Raw genomic sequence first — 13,337 nt, forward strand, 5'->3', positions numbered from 1 at the left:
TTATGGGGACATTAGCTCAACTGGGGGCATTATAAGGAGGCATTTCTTTTGGACTCTCTCTCTGTTTTTGGCCTGTAAACGTTGCAAATTTGCAAATTTTGCCACACACTATTTGTGCCATATAATTTGTGACTTTTCCCTGCTCATGCTACTTTTCCAAAATGACAAGAATAAGGGTCGTGGTGTGGGCAGGGAAGCAGGCAGGCCCGGCTCACTTATTATTTTCCACGACGATTTTTGCCATGAAAAAAGACAAATCTAAGCCAGCAAGAGAGCTGGCATAGAGTCAAGCCTGTCGCGCAGTCCGCGCCTCTACATAAATTCGGTACTTCCCCCGGCAACGCAGAAGGACTTGAGACCAGTGTGGAAAACGCCAGTCTTAATAACTGCCCCCCCTGTGTCTTTAAGAGAGTGTGCCTCTCCACGAGAACCATTAAGGGTATGTGCCCTTAAGAGACTGCAACTGCCGAGCCTGATGTGCCCGCACTGAGAGACTGAATCCATGTTTGCCATGGTTCTTAAGCATCGCGCCTTCCTGTTCTGTATGTATGTCATTTATGCCCCCTCCTCCATCCAGCTTATCTCCTCGTCTACAACCTAAGCACTGGTTATACGGAGTGCCTCCATACTGATCTCTCTGCATTAGGGGTTAAACAACTGGAAGTATAGGTCTTTTACATGCTTTCTCCATCTACAGTCCCACGGGGCCTTTTGCTAACCCCATAACCACAGCTGAGACCCCCGCAACGTCTCCAATCCTGTTATTTTAATCTTCTCCCTCCTCCGGGACTTCTCCTGTAGGGCTGGTGTTTTGCATAGTGACACATTCGCTTTATTTCTCTTCAGTGACACTTTTTACTTCCCGGGAGGACTGGGAGAGAATACGGGACCGGTAACACGTGTAGTTAAAGTGGTTGAGCAGAGAGAATAGATAATTATACTATTACACGATTAGAATGATGAACGGGAAGGTTCCCGATGCTGCAATTCAGTTGATTTTCATATGGAAATGATTCTCCAAGTTACATAAATCCTAAGCGTTTTTAAGTACCTTCAATTGGTTCTGTGCAGACACTGAGGCCCCTGACTGCTTTACTGATGATCGGGCAGAGTGCTGGTAAAGGGCTCGGCTCCATCATAAATCGGACTGCGGCTGGTTATAGTGGGTGCAGTCCTCCGTCTCCTGCAGGAGGCATGGACTCTGAGGCAGGCTCCCCACCCACTATGTGTCATGTATCACGCTGATTAGTGTTCGAATTTCAAATTTTTCATCGCGAATATAGGAAGTTCAAAAATTCGCAAATATTTTGAATATAGTTATATATATTCGGAATTTCGAATATTCAAAATATTTTTTCCCTTTTTTTTTTTTTTTATTTGATTTTTTTTTTTTATCAGTACACATGATCCCTCCCTGCTTCTAGCTTGTGGGCCAATAAGAAGGCTGCAATATACTTGACTTTAGGAGTAGTAGTGTTCGCAAATTTTTGATCTATATTCGTTTTTTTTGAATATTCGCTATATTGCTATATATTCTTGTTTTAGAATATTCCGAATATTCAAAAAAATGAAGTTATAGCAATATAGTGAATATTCGAAAAAATACGAATATAGAGCAATTTAGCTAATATAGTGCTATAATCCTCTTTGTCTAATAGTTGCAATTTTTTTCTCATCTGTAGTTCAGATTGGAAAAAAATTACAACTATAAAAAAAAGATTATAGCACTATATTAGCTAAATTGCTCTATATTAGTTTTTTCGCTATATTGCTATATATTCTTGTTTTAGAATATTACGAATATTCGAAAAACTAAGTTATAGCAATATAGCGAATATTCGAAAAAAAAAAATCGAATATAGAGCAATTTAGCTAATATAGTGCTATAATCTTCTTTGTCTAATAGTTGTAAGTTGAAAAATTAGCAATAAAAAATGTGAATCTGAAAATTCGAATTACGAAAATTTGCATATTACACAATCATTACCTTGCCGATTTTCTGAGTAAAAAAAAATCATAGAATATAACGAATATTCGAATTTGCGAATATTCGACGAATAGTCTACAAAATATTCGCGAAATATTGCGAATTCGAGTATGACCCCTGCCGCTCATCACTAACGCTGATGTCTTCTTATGTAGTAGAGGGGCTTTTGGGGTCCTTTCAGGCAGCAGGGGCCCCGGTGATAGCGTTAGCTCTGCAGCCTTTATAGCGCCACCCCTGTTGCTGCTAATCTGTACGATCAGTGCCGGCAGCTTCCTGATAGGACAGATCTCTGGAACATTTCTAGAACCTGAGGAGGTGAGTAAACCACAAGGTTTAAACCTCCAATTTACACTTAGCCACCAAGGCAAAATATATTAACAAGCACCAGCAATTATCACTCACTCCTTTACACTGGGCCACCAGGACAAAATATATTACCTCCCGTAATATACCAAGCACTAGCATGCATAAATCCCTCATTTACACTTGGCCACCAGGACAAAATATATTACCCTCTCTCCCCCTTAATATACCAAGCACTAGCATGCACAAAGGTTTCATTTACACTTGGCCACCAGGACAAAATACAGTATATTACTCCCATTAATTTGCCAAACTCTAACATGCAAAAATCCCTAATTTACACTTGGCCTCCAGGGAAAAATTTTTGACTCTCCCAGCATACCACAGACCACCAGGTATGCCTCGCTAATTTTGGCCTCATGCACACGGCCGTTGCAATTTGCGGTCCCCAAGGCACGAGCACCATCCGTGTCGCTGCTGTAGACAGATCCAGACCCATTCAACTTGAATGGGTCTGTGATCCGTCCGCACCGCAAAAAGAAAAAATAGAACATGTTCTAATTTTTTGCGGTGCGGCGGCACAGAGAGAAAACCCCAGGGAAGTACTCCGTGGTGCTACTGTGGAGTTCCGTGCCTCCGTTCTGGATGCGGGGTGCACACGGCTGGTGCTCATATATTGCGGACCCCTGTTTGAGGCCTGCAATACAGGCATGGCCGGGCAACGGCCGTGTGCATGAGCCCTTTATCTAAGGCCATTAGAGAATAAAATATGAACTCCTCTTCTACTCTAGATCAAAGGTATGAGCACCTTCTTCTATATTACTCAGGCAATAGCATACTGTATGAACCCCCTCTTCTACGCTAGACCATCAAAAAGAGAAGCTCTACCCTGTATTCAAGTAACATTAACTCCTCCACTTCCTTACTCCATTAGAGAAGCGTTAACTAATACAGATGAGCCCCCCTACCTTATATCTGATTTGGTTAATGACTCCAGTTCAAGCCAATTTATTCCAATATTGCAACATGTTGTCTAAACACTAGAAAGAAAGCAATTCACAACAAGACCACTGGGTGGCCGTGAATAGACACAAAGAGGATAGACATCTCGTGATACAATAACATGAAATCAATATCATGTTGTTTCTTAAAGCTGGTCATCTCGTGACACACATATCAGGACATGTTATCCAAAACTTTGAGAATCCTAAAGTTAGAAAAATCTAGTAATCTATTAGAAATGAATAAAAATAAATAAAAAATGAATTTCATTTTAGCATTTTTATTTGGGTCCAATATCTGATGTCACAAAGAAAATTATCTTACGTGAAAAAATGCAATTTACTGTGCAAACATTTAGGGTGACATTTATCATTTGAGGTTGTTTTTGTGTCAATTTTCAGTCAGTCTTTGCTTTCTGTGCCTGCACCAAATGTATGAACTGTTGCTCCTTAATAGTGTATCTGGTGTAAGTGACCGGGGTTTATACCTACATGTGAAGACCAAGGGGTTGCCTGTCATAGGTTACATACGCTTACAAACGTTGCACATAATAAATGAGCCATCATCTCAGTTTTAGCCCTTAAACATAGACCACATAGTGGTGAAGATCGTGAAATATATTAAAATTTAACCAAATGACGCAGAAAATTTCACGGTTCCCATAACTTGCAACTTTTTTAGACCATAAAACTGACCTGATTTGATAAATGACCCCCTGATTTGATAAATGTGCAATCCGTACCCTAGTTATATTATGTCTATTATATTGATGCATACAATATACAGTCAGAGGTTGATACTCATGGGCCCTAATGCAAAATTTCTGATTTTGCAATTCCAATGACTTCCAATGTGATAGAGGGGCTCTCAAGGGCCCAGGTGTGACTACTACATACAGTATATGTTCACTATCTGTAATGACCCAGAGAGCCATTACCACTCCGCTACTGTCTCCTATGGGCTAACACAGTGTCATCTTATGCATTTATTTCAGCCTTATACATTCTGCACTGCTATTCCTATGTAACTGTTAATGTTCATATAATGTACCTGGTTCACCAGAAGGTGGCAGCAAGCATGGCAGAGCTACATTTGCAGAGGATGGAACCTTCTTTCCATTCTCTTCTCTCCCTCTAAGGAGGAGTTTAGTTAGTTAGAGGTCAGTGAAGAGTACCCCCTGCTTGGGGAAGGAAGCAGGTCCACGTCCCTGCTGGATGTGTCCTGCCTAAGCCAGCTAGAGCACCTTCAGCTCAGCTGGACACAGAGGCCCAAGCCTGAAGCCAGGAGGTATAGATTCCCTCGATTAATCTAGAGTCAGACTACAGAGAGAAGTTGCAGCATAAAGAAAGAAGCAAAGTTGTACAGTAAGCTTGTCAGCAAAGCAGAGCCAGAGAGCAACAGATGTAGCAGAGTTTAGTTTTTTTGCCTGCCAGAGTTAATGCTAACGCCTGCTGGGAACCAAGACAAAGCCTGAAACTGTTGGAGAAACGTTTATTCAAGTAAAGCTGTTATTGAACTTCATTACAAGGTCTGAACTCAATTTATTTCTTTAAATCCCTCGATTATTCCCCCTATTTGCTCTGCTTTGGATGCCTATGCCTGGGTTCCAGAATATCCAGGTTGGAGCACCGTGACACATGCTCAAACATTAATATTTAGACCTCATTACACCACTCTGTCATTCCTACACTTTGGTACCATCTACTACATCACTAAAAGGGTCCCTGTGCCCTTGTTGCTTTATTGCAACTGGCGTCACGAAAAACATTTGCTTTAAGGGACCCATGGCCGTTGCTGTGCGTCACATATACATGAGCTTTAATTTGGTTAACAACTGTAATTAAACAAATTTAATACAATGTAGCAACATGTAGCGAAACCTCTGACAGATTGCAGTTCACATCACGTCCAATTGATGGCCTCACAGATACATATAAACAGCTTGTGACAGAGTATCGCAAAATCATGCTTTTTCTAAAATTGGGTATCTTCCACTAGACATCTTAGGATACTCTGAGCCAAGATAATAGGTAAGGAAGGGCACAGCTATACCTCTGCCTCCCCTTATCTATGCCACTGTATACAGCGTGGCCCATAACGCATTTCTGTACCTGACTATGAAGCTGCCAGGGAAGATAATCTTCAGGATTGCAACGCCTGTCAAAAATTGACTTGTAGTCCACTTTCACAAGCTGCCACTCTGACCGGTGACCAAAGTGTCCAAAGACTCTGCAGGAAAGGAAACAGAAATATACAGTATATACAGTATAAAAGTTCGGAGCAATATGGAATATCACAGAAACAATATGTTCTCTCTCTATATGACCTCCTTATGTTTTACTGAAATAGAGCAGAAGATGATGGGTGATGTTGAGATGATGAGGAGCAAGTGACAAGAACAGAAACACTAGAGCTAAAACAAAGCATACTGCATAGAAACAGATCCCATAAGGTGCATCACATCTCAACTTAACCCCTTGATGACACATTGTCTCTTTAAAGATGGTGCCCGCTCCAGAGCAAAGCAGGTGCCGTACCGGTCGGCTGTTTCACATTACAGACACCTGAAGCCAACGTCTGTGAATGGGGATAACGCCGATCACAGACATTTACCACTCAGATGCCATGGTCAATTGTGACCACTGCATCTGAGATGCCTTTCCCCTGGAGCTCTGCGGTCCTTGGGCCTGAATGACTTACCCATACAGAGAGAGACATTTGTTTTCCTGCTGAAGGATCCAAGGCTATCACAGAACTAGTTTCTATGGAGGTCTGCAGGTGGCAGGGCTCCATAGGAACATAGGACAACTCCCACAGGCTGCTATAATAATTCATTGCAGTTTATGGGACAAGCGATTATTAAAGTCCCCTAAGTAAAAAGGTAAAGAAAACTTAATTATATAAAAATTCAAGTCACCCCCCCTTTCCCATATTAAAAAAATCTATAAAAAATATAATTTGCACCGCCCCATACTATTAAAATATAAAAATATTTGTTCCATAAAAAATGACCAATTCTTTTTTTCAATGCTTCACCTTCCCCCAAAAAATATGAATGAACGTTATCAAAAGGTCACTCCAAAGTATCAACAAAAACTACAGATCGCCTGTCAAAAAATTAGCCCCCCCACAGCTTCGTGGATGGAAATATAAAAAAGTTATGGGGCTCAGAATATGGTTATATTAATTTAAGAAGAAAAACTTTTCCACTTTTTTTTAAATTAAAACACAAGAAAAACTATATAAATGTGGTATATCTGTAATCATACTGACCCGGAGAATGAAGAGAACAGGTCATTTTTACTGCATAGTGAACGCCGTAAAAATTAAACCCATAAAACTATGGTGGAATTGTGTTCTTTTTCCAGTTTCCATGTGATAGTTAGTGATGAGCGGGAGGTGCCATATTAGATTTCGCGATATTTCGCGAATATTCGATTGAATATTCCTTTTTTTTTATTTGTCGAGTTTGAATATTCGTCATTATTCTTTTTATCGCGAATTATATGCGATTTAATTATTCGCGTATTGCGATTTTATTTTAACTGTATAAGGTATAAAGGCAACTTTGTTGGCTATGGCACTATGTCTATGTGTATTATACGAATGTTCGCTATATCGCTATAACTTTGTATTTTAGAATATTGGTAATATTTAAAAATACGAAGTTATTGTGTGATATTTGTTAAATTATGTTATGCGATAAATCTGCAATTAAATATGCGAGTGAATCGCGTCGAATAAGGGCTGTATGCTATTGGCCGAATAGACGAAGATAGAAAATATAGCGCTATATTCGACATTGAGCAATTCTACCAAGCCAACCGTTACTTACGGTTGGCTTGGTAGAATTGTTGAATATAGCGAATATGGTGCTATATTCTCTATCTTCGTCTATTCGACCAATAGCATACAGTCCTGATACGACGCGATTCACTCGCATATTTAATTGCCGATTTATCACATAACATAAACTATCTTACACGAAGAGGAAAATTATAATTTTCCTCTTCATGTAAGATAGTTTATGTAATTTTCCTCTTCATTTAAAATAGTTTATGTTATGCGATAATCTGGCAATTAAATATGCGAGTGAATCGCGTAATATAAACTATCTTACATAAAGAGGAAAATTATAAATCAGTAACGATTCTCATTACTATTACTAATATTAATGAGAATCGTTACTGATTTATAATTTTCCTCTTTATGTAAGATAGTTTATATTACGCGATTCACTTGTATATTTAATTGCCAGATTATCGCATAACATAAACTATTTTAAATGAAGAGGAAAATTACATAAACTATCTTACATGAAGAGGAAAATTATAATTTTCCTCTTCATGTAAGATAGTTTATGTTATGCGATAAATCGGCAATTAAATATACGCGTGAATCGCGTCGCATAAGGGCTTTAAGCTACTATTTGCTATTGGGTTGGCTTGGTCAAATAGACGAAGATAGAGAATATAGCGCTATATTCGACAATTCTTCCAAGCCAACCCATTAGTGATAGTAGTAATTTTTACTATCACAAAATTAGTGATAGTAAGTTACTAGCACTAATTTAGTGATATTAAAGTAAATTACTAATATGACTAATGGGTTCAGATGGAAAAAAACGAATATTCGTTATAACAAATTTACGAAGATGTAATATTCGTACGAATATTTCGCTATTCGAATATTTGCGCTCATCCCTATTCATTGTATGCAATATTAAATGGTGACATTAGAAAATGGAACTTGTCCTGCAAAAAGCAAGCCTTCATATGTCTATGTGAACATAAAAAAATAAAAAAAGAATTGGCCCCGGGAAGGCAAACAGTAAAAAATGTAATTGTAAAAATGGAAAAAATCACCATGTCCTCAAATGGTTAGAAGAATCCTCTGACCAAACACCCCAAGGGGGCTGCAAATGGCTAATGTACATATTTCCTTCTGTTTTTTTTAAATGCTTTGGGAGCGGTTTTTGTTGTCCACTCTGAAGGACTGGCCTCTTTCTTATGTAGAATGAGTAGAATGAGTCATGGGGGGCATAATTATTAACACCACATTAAGGGGTTCGCCACTGCGAGCAGCTGTGATCCGACATGGAATTTTTGTCCTCATCTGTTACTAAGGGCTCATTCAGATGGCGGTATGGATGGGTCCGTTCCGCCCATTCATTTCAATGGGGCCGCCAATAAGCGGACAGCACACCATGAGCTGTCCGCATCTGTAGTTCCATTCCGTGGCCCGGCAAGAAAGATAGAACAAGTCCTATTCTTGTTGAATAGTAATTTCTATAATAGTTTCAGTCATGTGAGGACCACAAATTGCAGAACACACACGACCTGTATCTGTGTTTCACGTATCCGCAAAACACTACGGTTGTCTGAATGAGACCTTAATGTGACTTTCATGATATCAGTACATCATGGTTATCTAGCTATCTAATTTGCACAGCTGTGTTTTATGATGAAGTCCTCGTAGGTGGGATACTACTGGATCCTCAGGGGAGGAGCACTGTTAGCAATGCCAACAGCCTATCCCAGACATGGATAGGAAATAGTCTTAAGGAGGAAATTGTGTCCATTGGAAAATCAATCATCTAGAATGTGTTTATTATTAAAGAGCAGGGTCAGATGCATTTCTATGTCCTACAGGATCACATTCAACCTTGGCACTGCCTATAAGACTGTTATTGGACATAGTAGTTGTGTTTTATTACTGCCCATGGAATTATTTTATTTTCACTATGAAACTCAACTCAGTCAATCGCTATGTTCCCCTTTAAATTTCCTGAGGTTCCTTCAGGCCCCTTTCACACGAGCGAGTTTTCCACGCGGGTGCAATGCTTGATGCGAACGAATTGCGCCCGCACGTAATCCGGACCCATTCATTTCAATGGGTCTGTGTACATGAGCGTTGTTTTTCATACATCACTTGTGCGTTGCGTGAAAATCGCAGCATGTACTATATTCTGCGGGCCAATAGAAGTGAATGGGGCTGCGTGAAAAACGCATCACATCCGCAAGCAAGTGCGGATCAGTTTTTCACTGATGGTTGCTAAGAGATGTTGTTTGTAAACATTCCGTTTTTTATCACGCATGTGAAAAATGTATCAAAACACATTGCACCCGCGCGGAAAAAACTGAACCACTGAACGCAATCGCAGACAAAACAAAATGGTGTGAGTTTTCCTGAATGCACCCTGAACGCATCCGGACCTAAGTCAGACTCTTTTGAAAGGGGCTTTAGGGTTCTGTATAAAAAAAAAAAAGTCAAAACTGGGCTCAGTTGTGTTTCCAGTCACCACAATTATCTTCCCTTCAGGAGCGGTATACCAGATACAGTACTTGTTATCAGCCGCTCCCACTCTAGAAGCATTGGGCAGATTCCATACATCTATCATCATATTATTTTTTTTTGAATTTTTAAAATAGATTATTATTTTTTATATCACATTAGTCTTGAAATATTCTAGTTTTCACTGTGGCCACTAGAGCTCACACAATAAGCTGACATTCCATGTAGCTACATTTTTGGCTTTGCTGTATAGACTGTGCCAGAAAGAGCAGAGTCATCATGCAGAAACTGAGTTAATAACATTTCCACTGTACTCATGGGACCTAGATAAGGCAGAATGATAACATTATGCACACAAATGAGGCTCTGTATGCAGCTCCCCTGTCATTCCTTGGTCTCTGGGTGAGGGGCTGTATGCCACCACTTCCTGGAGACTATATCAATTTCTCTTTAACTTGATGCATCTGTCATAAAGCGTACTCTTTACAGATAATACAGGAAGGATGAGTATTCCTCCAATATGAATGTCCCCGGGCAAATAAAAAATCAAATTAAATAAAATTAAAAAAATATTAGATTTCAAAGTCTTAGAAAAAATTTCTGTAAACTTACGTCATGATCAACGTCTCTTCCCCTGGCTCTCCCAAAACGCCGTCCACAAAAAGAGGATTAGATGTGAAGGTATATTTACTCCAGGTTCTCCCTTCATCAAAACTAAGCCTGGAACAGGAAAAAAAAGAAAGTGAACAATGATTACGGTCCATAAATTTAAGGTTGGAGGGCAAAATGTGGATTTTCATGACCAATATAGAAATATATGAGCCACTGCTAAATATAAAGATGTGCAAAGAAACCTTGGTGACGGCCCAAATTTCCTATATTTTGAAAAGTATAGTATAAAACAATACAAATAATAATAAAGCACCAGATACAAAGTAAGTTAGGATACAAAGATACAAAGTAACATGTAGCTCAATGTTATGAAATATATGATACTGTGTAAGCTGGGAGTTGTATAATACCGGAGGGGCCAGGCCTATAGGCTTAAAGGGAACCTGTCATGTGGATATTTGATTATAATCTAACTAATTATATACAATCATTAACTACTAAAAAGTACCTTAGATGTATTCACTTACTAGTGTGACAGATGGTTACCTCATAATATACACACAAAGATGCCGCATGCCGCATGCTAATGAGCTGATTTGAGTCCAGCGTGATGTCATTGAGTCCAGCGTATATTTAATTCAGAGCTATAGCCACTCCCCTGCCCACCTGCTGCTGATTCATATGGGAAAAAAAATGTCATTCAGCAGCAGGTGGGCGGGGAGAGTCAGGAGCTCATGAATATTCATGACTCATCATTATCAGTTGGAACTTTTCAATACAAGATGTTGGCAGAGTGACTGGGTCAATTAAAGAAAGTGACCCAGCATTTTGCTAAGAGAATCAGTCACTTATGTATGTTGCCCTTAGTTAGGACACCATAAAACTGGTGACAGGTTCCCTTTAAAGATAACATTGCATACAAGATGGTGACCAATGTAAAAATTAGTGCCACTTCCACATTTATTTCTCTGGAAATGTGCAACAAACTATGGAAATATGTTTCCTGTACTCCAGAATGACTGCAGAAGTGCTTTCGTCATACAAAAATTTGAAAGACTGTGAGAGATGTGATTGATGAAAGGTGCAGAAAGATTTTATTGGAAAAGTTGACTATTGACCTACTCTAAAAGTGACTGCTTCTTGCAGATTTAGAAAATTCTTCAGGTGTCAAATAAGAAAGAACAACAGAAACAAAAAAACTACAAGAAGCAGCACGTCTGAAGACGGCGCCTTATTGTGTGTATATAATGGATGAGGTATTTGATTAGATTTCTCAGAGCGTACAAGAACCCTGGAGGCTTCACTCATCCTCCTCCAAGATCAGTATTACTTTTCTTTTATGCCATGAAGAGAACAAAAATTAATAAGGGTTCGTTTCAGACATAAGGTGTTCGAGGAACTCAGCACAAAGCAGTGTGTGGCGGCAGCAGATGAGAGCTCCTACAAGAACAGTTTGATTGACACCTTTGTGTTGACTACTTAACCAAAAAGAAAGATGGAGGAGGATACAGTCTTCAGTCTCGGTATAACTAATTAAAAGTTTAACTTGCACCTGCCACCTGCTGATAATGGAAGTGCTGGGCCACGTTCTCCAGGTTACTTCTGCTGTAAACTATTCCACATTATACAGGGCAAAACTAAGGATGAGTGAGTCATGTGCCAGAGGTAACACCAACAATACATCTACCTTGGATGGGTAGATCATGTGCCAGAGGGAGCACCAACCTTGAAAAATATTCAGATTCAAGGCTAGGGCAAAATTAATCCTTGCCCTAGATGAAGGAAAGCTTAGATATGAAGGCTTCTGCTACTCACCTCTCCTGATTTCAGTGTCAATTCCCAGAGGATGGTCATGGTTCCAGCTAGACAAACCTCCTCCTACTGCAATGTCTCATGTCTTCTTCCACAGCTCTGCTAGATTGGGACACTATTCTCCTGTTCTGGCTACAAGATGGTGTGGGGCTGAAAGGAGATCAGGGCCTGAAAATGGACTGGGGGATTGAGGCTTGAGGTCAACGTAAAGGAAAGGCTGCCATGAAGTCTACGTTTGTTGACTGTGGTACTTACCCTTTCCTGTCTCTTGTTCACTGTTCTTTAAAAGCTAATTCTGACTCTTGACTGATCCTGATCTTAAGTTCAATCTTGTTCTTGGATACTTCTGCTTTCCAATTGGGATTGTTCAGCTGGTACCTTTTGTTCTACTCCTGGCTCTGCCCCTTGGCTCCATTCCTGACTTTGCTTTCATCTCCTTTCTTGCCCTAAAACAACTCTCCTGGTGATGACCATTGGTGCCATTCCTGTCAATGCTACTGCTGCATCAATGCTATTGCCACCACTCAGTGACCACTCTGAACATCTATATGTTCCTGCATAGATTTAGAGTGAAGATTGAGGGGATCCCTTAAACTCTGAACCAAGATCTAGCTCCAGACTGATTTCAGCTTAGAAAATTCACATCTCTGAAAGTAGTCATTAGGGATTATGAGAATGTTCCCCCACCTTTCTCTGAAAAGCTGATGCTTTGAAACTAGTGGTTCAGGAAGAGTACCTGTTGTCCTAAGAAGACATGTTTCTGAGTGGGTGTTCTCTTCATGGTGTCAGAGCTGTGTTTTGTGCTGCAATCCGATAACATGGTTCATCGTTGCTGCTCCTCCTCCACTCTCACAGCCTGCAGACTCACAGAAACATAAAGAAACTGCAGCTCCATTCCCCTCCTTGCCCTCCTTTCTGTTTTATGTTGCTTGTAGTGCCATTTGAGTGCACATGCCAGCGGGAAAAAAGCACTACGACAGAAGAATAAGGGCTCTCACATGACCCCGAGAGGAAGTGGTGGGAGGGCTTGTCCAGATTGGCTCCCAGGCTGGTAGACAGCATGGATGAGCCAATCGATGCTGCAGCATTCAGTAGGTGCCCGAGAAGAATGAGCAGAATGCCTTCTGTGCCGAGCTGTGAATGAGGGTGGTTGAGTGTTAAGGTGTCTGCCTAAAACAATCTTAGGGAGTCAGGGACAGTCAGAAATCAATCAGGGACAGTGAAAATCAATCAAGCTTGTATTCTATTGCCAGGGAGAGTGAAGGGAAAGGCTAGGATTACAAAGGAACAATAGTGTGTGGAGAATAGTGACAAGCAGGAAAGCTGA

The 13,337-nt window shown here is 40.1% G+C and overlaps 1 protein-coding gene across 1 annotated transcript in view; it reads right to left on the reverse strand.

The window, feature by feature from the left end:
- Positions 1-13,337, reverse strand: part of LOC122942245 (VPS10 domain-containing receptor SorCS1-like) — a 578,027-nt gene that overhangs the window by 56,556 nt on the left and 508,134 nt on the right. The window contains exons 14-15 of the mRNA XM_044299747.1: positions 10,199-10,306; positions 5,404-5,521 (exon numbers count right to left, since the gene is read on the reverse strand). Of these exons, the coding sequence (XP_044155682.1) occupies positions 5,404-5,521; positions 10,199-10,306 (226 nt within the window). The remainder of the gene's footprint in view (positions 1-5,403; positions 5,522-10,198; positions 10,307-13,337) is intronic.

This window comes from Bufo gargarizans, chromosome 6, assembly GCF_014858855.1.
Source record: "Bufo gargarizans isolate SCDJY-AF-19 chromosome 6, ASM1485885v1, whole genome shotgun sequence".
NCBI classification, from domain to species: Eukaryota; Metazoa; Chordata; class Amphibia; order Anura; family Bufonidae; genus Bufo; species Bufo gargarizans.